Source organism: Chelonia mydas, chromosome 2 (assembly GCF_015237465.2).
Source record: "Chelonia mydas isolate rCheMyd1 chromosome 2, rCheMyd1.pri.v2, whole genome shotgun sequence".
NCBI classification, from domain to species: Eukaryota; Metazoa; Chordata; order Testudines; family Cheloniidae; genus Chelonia; species Chelonia mydas.
This window is the reverse complement of record NC_057850.1, coordinates 156,439,019-156,446,673: the sequence shown is the minus strand read 5'-3', so window position 1 is coordinate 156,446,673 and position 7,655 is coordinate 156,439,019. Positions and strand designations below refer to the sequence as shown.

The 7,655-nt window shown below is 48.2% G+C and overlaps 1 protein-coding gene across 6 annotated transcripts in view; it reads left to right on the top strand.

The window, feature by feature from the left end:
• The first annotated feature begins 4,688 nt into the window (after positions 1 to 4,688).
• The window catches only part of RPRD1A (regulation of nuclear pre-mRNA domain containing 1A), a 68,351-nt gene continuing 65,384 nt past the window's right edge, over positions 4,689 to 7,655 (top strand). For 2 of the 6 annotated variants that reach the window (XM_027831307.3, XM_037889927.2), the window contains exon 1: positions 4,833 to 4,968. Coding sequence is in view for 4 of the 6 variants with exons in the window: in XM_037889928.2 (XP_037745856.1) it covers positions 4,818 to 4,968 (151 nt within the window). In the remaining 2 variants the exon portion in view is untranslated. Of the gene's footprint in view, positions 4,969 to 7,655 lie in introns of all 6 variants that reach the window. The other 4 variants (XM_037889928.2, XM_027831303.3, XM_027831305.3 and 1 more) reach the window with 4 other exon arrangements.

Genomic DNA, 7,655 nt, shown 5'->3' with positions numbered 1-7,655 from the left:
CCTTGCAACAAAGCCTGTTGCCAACTGTGTCCACATATCTATTCAGGGGACACCATCATAGGGCCTAATCACATCAGCCACACTATCAGAGGCTCGTTCACCTGCACATCCACCAGTGTGATATATGCCATCATGTGCCAGCAATGCCCCTTTGCTATGTACATTGGTCAAACTGGACAGTCTCTACGTAAAAGAATAAATGGACATAAATCAGACGTCAAGAATTATAACATTCAAAAACCAGTCGGAGAACACTTCAATTTCTTTGGTCACTCGATTACAGACCTAAAAGTGGCAATTCTTCAACAAAAAGCTTCAAAAACAGACTCCAACGAGAGACTGCTGAATTGGAATTAATTTGCAAACTGGATACAATTAACTTAGGCTTGAATAGAGACTGGGAGTGGATGGGTCATTACACAAAGTAAAACTATTTCCCCAAGTTTATTCCCTCCCCACCCCCCACTGTTCCTCAGACGTTCTTGTCAACTGCTGGAAATGGCCCACCTTGATTATCACTACAAAAAGTTTTTTCCCCCCCGCTCTCCTGCTGGTAATTGCTCACCATAAGTGATCACTCTCCTTCCAGTGTGTATGGTAACATCCATTGTTTCATGTTCTCTATGTATATAAATCTCCCCACTGTATTTTCCACTGAATGCATCTGATGAAGTGATCTGTAGCTCACGAAAGCTTATGCTCAAATAAATTTGTTAGTCTCTAAGGTGCCACAAGTCCTCCTTTTCTTTTTGCGAATACAGACTAACACGACAGCTACTCTGAAACATTACAAAGCTTATAATCTACTGAATGTGGTCATCCTATTTGTATAAATGTATCATTCTTGTATCTGAAACTAGAAATATGAAATATAACTCTGAGGTCCTATTGTAATTATGCAAAGTGTGGGCCATTAATGGTGGTTTGGAATATTGATGGCTCCCATCAACTAGGACAATTGGTTGTAAATGGCTTTGTTTACTTGCAAGCCTTCCTGTGAGTCAGGCCAGGAATGAAGGCTTGGGGTCTCACAGGACATGTCACTTGGTACTGGAGTCTATCTTAAACCTAGTGCTTTTCCATTTAGAAGGAGGGCTGGGTACCCAGAGAGACAAAAGATTTCCGCCTTGTGCCAAAGCTATATAAGGGGGTGGAACAGAACAAAGGACCGTTCCAGTCATGAGAAATCCCCTAGTTATCACCTGAGCTGGAGCTAACAAGAACTGTACCAGGGGAAATGATTGAGCCCAGGCTAGGAAGGAGTCTAGTCTGTGAAATAAGCTTATTGGAACATTTCTGAGGGTGAGATTTTATCTGTAATCAGTTTCTGAATGTATTAGGCTTAGACTTGCATGTTTTGTTTTATTTTGCTTGGTAACTTACTTTGTTCTGTCTGTTATTACTTTGAACCACTTAAATCCTACTTTTTATATTTAATAAAATCACTTTTGCTTATTAATTAACCCAGAGTAAGTAATTAATACCTGGGGGAGCAAACAGCTGTGCATATCTCTTTATTGGTGTTGTAAAGGGCAAACAATTTATGAGCTGACCCTGTATAAGCTTTATACAGAGTAAAATGGATTTATTTGGGGTTTAGGCTCCCAGAAAGACTGAATACTGGGTGTTGGGAAAGTCCCTGTTAACTGAGAAACCCTGGGCTAAGTGAATCTTAGTTTCTGTGAACTGCAGGGGGCTGTGGCCTAACCTCCTGGTCTGTGCTGTAGCTGACTGGAGTGTCTAACTCAGCAAGACCGGAGTGGAGGAAAGTCTTCTCTGGCAGGGGGATTTTCTCTCAGTGGTATCCCAGCACATCTAGTGACAATCTTGAGGGAGTTTCTGTGACCAAACCCATCACAGCCTTATCTGGAGTTTCTTTAGAAAGACTATGGTTGAAAAGGATACTCTGAAGTAGAGGTAGGGAGAGGTCATGGAATCAGAGTCACAATCCAATGAAGTGCTGCTTGCCTATCCAGGGGTTCTAACCATTACGTTTGAGCACTGCTGTCCCTCTTAGGTAAGTCACATGGGGAAAGTGTTGGCTGTGCTTGTTGTCTTAATTAAATCTCTCCTACTCCAAGGATTCCCAATATTGTCCCATAGTTTGAAGAATACCTGCAGGTGAGGAAGACCTATCATATAATATTTTCTCTCTGCTGTAGTCAGCCAAGAAAAATCAAAGTGTAGCCCCGGGTGCTGCAAGAAACAGGGCTAGTACCACATTCAAAATGTGGAGTACTGCTTTAAACAATAACAGCTGGGAACTACTCATCCAAGGAGCTCTGCATCTTATGAGATCAGTTAAGAGCTAAAAACCTAAAATATAATTATAATTCTGTTGCAGCCCCATGTGATCCCTTTTGTTTGCTCCTCCCCCTTTCCTTACTTTCTAATCACTGCACACCAGCTACTGGAAAAGATTCAGGAACTTGCCCCATAACCAAGTGAAAAACATGGTTCTGTTCTAGAACTTATTTAATTTGATTCCTGTAGCATCTTCATCAACTTGGAAAAATTTAACTCATATAATTCAAATCCTGGTGCGATAGAAATATGTGAAAATGTTGGGGAAATCTGTGGGAGTTTAAAAAGAGATGTTTTAGGGGGAAACATGGTAGGGTTCTCAAATTGTTTTTCTCAATACCTTGTAAATGCTATTCCGTAAATGCTCCTTATTCTGATACAAGCGAGAGTCACAAGCTAGCACCTTTCAGGGAAGGTGTGGTTGCAGCACTGCCACCTCACACAAGAAATCATGAGTACAGCTACGGTTCTGTCACAGAGGTCACAGATTCTGTGACTTTCCGGGACCTTCGTGACTTCTTCTGCAGCAGCAGGCCTGGAGCAGCCGTCAGCGCCAGGGCCGCTGGAGCAGCAGCTGGTATTGTGTCAGCCCCCTGGGGGCTGGAACAGCAGCGGTCAGCCCCTGTGCTGGAGCAGTGGTGGGGCTGGAGTAGCTGCCAGAGGTCAGCCCCCAGCAGCGCTCCAACTGTTCGTCCTCCCCCGAGTTGTTGGTTTTTCTTTTTAGTAAAAGTCAAGGACAGGTTGTGGGCTTCCATGAATTTTTGATTATTGCCCATGAGTTGTCCTTGACTTTTAGTAAAAAATCCCCAAGACAGAAACTTAACCTTAATTATGAGTAACAAATTATGGCTGGAGCCAGTCTCTGGATGACCTGAGAAGCTCCAGACCTCTCATGAATTTCAGTCCTGAGGGAGCTGGGGGAAAAACCCCTCTGACTCCTGAATCTTCTCCAGGAGGCAGGCAATTGAGGAAGAACAGCCAATCAGAGTTGCTGTAGGAAGCAGACAGCGCTCCCCTTCCCTGCCAGGAACTAAGAGGACTTTGGGGTAGGTGATGTGGGAGAGTGAGCAGCTGATGCTATTTTCACAGGACAGGCTGGGGGAAGGAAGAGGAGAAGGATCCTGTAGGTTAGGGCAGCCTTCTCCCCTTCTGTGAATAATGCGTCAGTCTGCTCTCTGCTTCTTCCTCCTCCTGTCTTTATCCTGACAACACCAGGCCTGCGAATGAGGAGAGAGCGAAGAGTCCCTGCAGTTGACCTCTCTGCAGAACCTGGGATGGATGAGAAGGGGACCCTGCTTCATCTGTCGTCCCCCCCAGGCCTGGGAGTGGATGGGGAAGACCCCCTGGGGCTGCACCTATTGAATCACCCCCCGTCCCGCCCCAGGAGCTACCAGAGTGGAGGCAGAACTGACGTAGGAATGAAGGGGTCAGGGTTGTGGGGTGTGGAACTGATGTGAGAAGTGAGGAGGTATGTAGTTAACTTCTTGGCCAGGGGATGGCAGCTGTGGGGCTAGAGAGGTGCAGACTTAAATAATTAGAATTTTAAGGTATGGGGGGGAAGCTGGAGGCTCCACACCAACAGGAGCCAGGGAGCGCCCCTGTAGTGGGAGCCTAGATCACCTGAAAGTCAATAGGTTTGGGAGAACAGGGGCCAACACTAATTGTCGCAAATCTGTGCTGGGGCCGGTGCGTGGAGTTCAAAAAACAGGAGACCAAAAAACAAGCCCCAAACCCTAATTTATTTCCAAAAAAATCTCATGGCTTTTGGCACTCATATCATTTTGGGGGACGGGGGTGGGCTCTGACATGACGTTTTTAACTTTCAGGGTTAGCGGTCCTTTCATAGACTATCAGGGTTGGAAGGGACCTCAGGAGGTCATCTAGTCCAAGCCCCTGCTCAAAGCAGGACCAATCTCCAATGTTTGGCCCCTTCAAGGATTGAACTCACAACCCTAGGTTTAGTGGGCCAGTGCTCAAACCACTGTGCTATCCCTCCCCATCCTGCGTGTGTTGTGTCCAGAGCAGCAGAAAATGGCTCTTGGAGGGATGGCAACTGCCAGAGGGGACCAGGCATGAAGTGAACAATGTAAATGATCTCCACGAGGCAGGCTGAAACGAGGGAACTATTCAGAGGCAGCCCCACGCTCCCCTGTCGCCTGCTTCTCAGCGTTTCCTATCACACGCTCCCCCTCCTCCCCCGGAAACAGGCCGCGTGTTGCCCAGGCCTGGTGGGTGAACGCAGGGATCGCTGCGCCCCAGGCGGTCAGACAGACTCTGTCTCTTCCCCCGCCCCCGGCCCCATAGAGACTCCTCCTCCCCCCAGGCAGGGGCGGGGGCTTGTCTTTCACCCGGATGTGGGACGTTCGGCCCCGCCCCTCGCTCAGGCCCCGCCCCGGTAATGACGTAAGGAGGCAAGGCGGAGAGAGTCGGGCTCTGGGCCACCGCCATTTTGGTTGCGTCTGGCCAGGGCCGGCGGGTTTGTCAGGCGCGGAGCCGGGCGGCGGCGGGGGGCGATGTCGGCGTTCTCGGAGGCGGCGCTGGAGCGGAAGCTCTCGGAGCTCAGTAACTCCCAGCAGAGCGTGCAGACGCTGAGCCTCTGGCTCATCCACCACCGCAAGCACTCGGGGCTCATCGTCACCGTCTGGGAGCGGGAGCTGCGCAAAGGTGAGGTCGGTCCCGGGCAGGCCGAGTGCGCCCCGGCCTGGGGCTCACCTCTCCCGGCACTGGCCGCCGGGACAAGCAGGAGCCCCGCTCCGCCGATGGGGGCGGCCGCTCTGTGCCTTCTCCGCCTCGCCGCGCCCCCCTACCCCTCCCCCCATCCCGGAAGGCGGCATTGCCCGCTCCTCGCGGCACGAGGCCTGTCCCCGGTGACCCGCCTCCTCCACGGCTGGGAAAACATCGCCCGGGGCCGGCGCGTGGTGTGGGGAGCGGGCCCGGGGTAGGAGCTGCGGCCCTGCTGCGGGCTCGGCAGCGCTCCCTGCCTTCGCGCGCTGGGGGAAGGACGGTCCTGCAGGTGAGTCCCCGGAGATGCGCTGTGCCAGGGTCAGTGTTTCTATCCGTACTGTGCCTTGCTTGGCGTGGAGACTCCTCCTAGCTGCGTCAGCGGGTTTTTCTCCTTTCAGAGAGAATTAGCGGGTAGGACTAATTAAAGGGACACTGTCAGGTTTACAAATAGCGCTTTTTTTAACCGATTATGTTTGTTCGTCGCACTGAAGATCAGTATGACAAAGGCTAGAGACTCGTTTTCCCTTTAGGTGTTTACTTTCAGTATTTGACATTGTTTTGTGTATAATCAGTTTTGGAGTGTAGCAGGCAGATTGCTGTTTGTGTCTCTTTCACAGCAGCAGCCTAGAGTGACTACATTAAATAGAAACGTGATGTGTAACTACAAAAATGGGCAGAAGGACTCAGACAAGTGTGAGAACTGAAGCTTTGTTTACCTGGCTTTGGAAACTGACTATATTTCAGACTGACTTTTTTAAAGTTTGAGGTTGTTTCCTTAGTAATATGCATTCATGCTTAATTTTGTTTTTCCTAGCAAGTGAATTATAGACTTCCTGCTACAATGACAAGAGCTGGCCTATCTGCCATAGTACCAGAAGTCACCTTAGCAGATAACTTACTGTGCCTGGCAACTTTTGCTTTCACTCTTCCCATAGCTACCTTTACACAGTAGAGACATTTAGGGATTTGAACAGGAAGACTGTAGGGGTGGGTTTTTCATTAGGGAGGAGAAGCTGGTTGGCAGCAGTCCAACAAAATTGATAGGAAAAATTTGGCTGACCTGCAGATGTTGCATTTGTCATGTCATATTGATAGATCATAGTGGTGGATCACAAAAACAGCGAGGAGTTCGGTAGCACCTTAAAGACTAGCAGATTTATTTGGGCATAAGCTTTCATGGGTCAAAAACCCACTTCTTCAGATGCATGGAGAAGTGGGTCTGGAGAAGTGGCTTTTTGACCCATGAAAGCTTATGCCCAAATAAATCTGTTAGTCTTTAAGGTGCCACCGGCCTCCTTGTTGTTTTTGTGGATACAGACTAACACGGCTACTCCTCTAAGTGGTTGATCAAAGATTTTTATTTTTTTTTTCTTCTGGGTTGGACCGCATACCTTAATAAACATAGAATTAGTTTATCCTAGAAACGCGGGTTTAAAATTAAATAGGATTAAGTTAAAAGGAAAACTTTAGTATTATATCTTATAATTATTTTAGCCTGTGTTTAAACAGTATGTAAATTGTTTTAATATCTTACATTAGGCTTCCATGTGTTTTGTATTAGGAACATTTGCAAATACATTTGATTTAAAATACGTTTTAGTTCACTTCTTGCAGAAAATGGTTCTCTTTTGAACTTTCAAATCACTAGACTGAACAGAGTAAGTAGAATTAAAAAACAAACCCAAAACTCGTGGCTTCTGGGTAGAAACCATGGGATGTCAGAATGAACAAACTGAAGAGTGACGTGTCTACTACACAGATATGTAGGTTTAAGTATTTTATCTCAGTTACCGTATCTACTTGTTCATAAGCTGAATTTTTTAAGTAAAAAAGGGAAGCCCCAGAGAAGGGGGTCGGCTTATGAACGGGTATAGAGCGGGAGAGGTGGGACACAGCCCCTCCCCCAACAGAGGGAGCAAGGAGAGGCAGCAGAGCCAGAAGAGAAGAGGTGGGGCCGGAGTCTCTCCGCTTCTGGCCACACTGCTCTTCCCCCCCTAGCCTCCGAAGCAGCTGCAGCTCTGGGGTTGGCACGCTGCGGCAGTGCTGCCCAGCCTGGCCCGCCGAAGCATGCTGCGGCCAGGCCAGAGACATCCTCCCCTGGCCCTCCCCAGATAAGGTGGGAAGGGATGGGATGGGGAGAGTTTGGGGATCCTGGGCTAGTTGTGGGGTCATGTGGAGGCTGACCCCCCAGATTCCCCCTCACACACACACAAATTTCCCCACTAGTTGCTGTCCCGGCCTGTAAGGGTAAGCAGCTGGCACGGTGGGACACTTTGTTCACTTAGGTTTATCTTGCTCAAGGTAAACAAACCATCTCGGGCTGCCAGCAGCTTATCCTGATACCCTGGGAGCCAAAGTTTGCCGACCCCTGAATTATAGGGTCGGCTTATGAATGGGTCATAAAATTTTTCCATTTTTACTTATTCATCTGGGGGCGGGGGCGGGGCGGGGGGCGGTTGGCTTATAAATGAACCGGCTTATGATCGAGTATATACAGTATTTTGTAAAGTAAAAGTACCTTCCATATAACAACACTGTCTCTGGAGCAGTTTCTCTTGTTTTGAAAACAAATGCATGGTATTTCTCCCACATCTCTAAAAAACAAAAATCCCAAACACCCCCCAAAT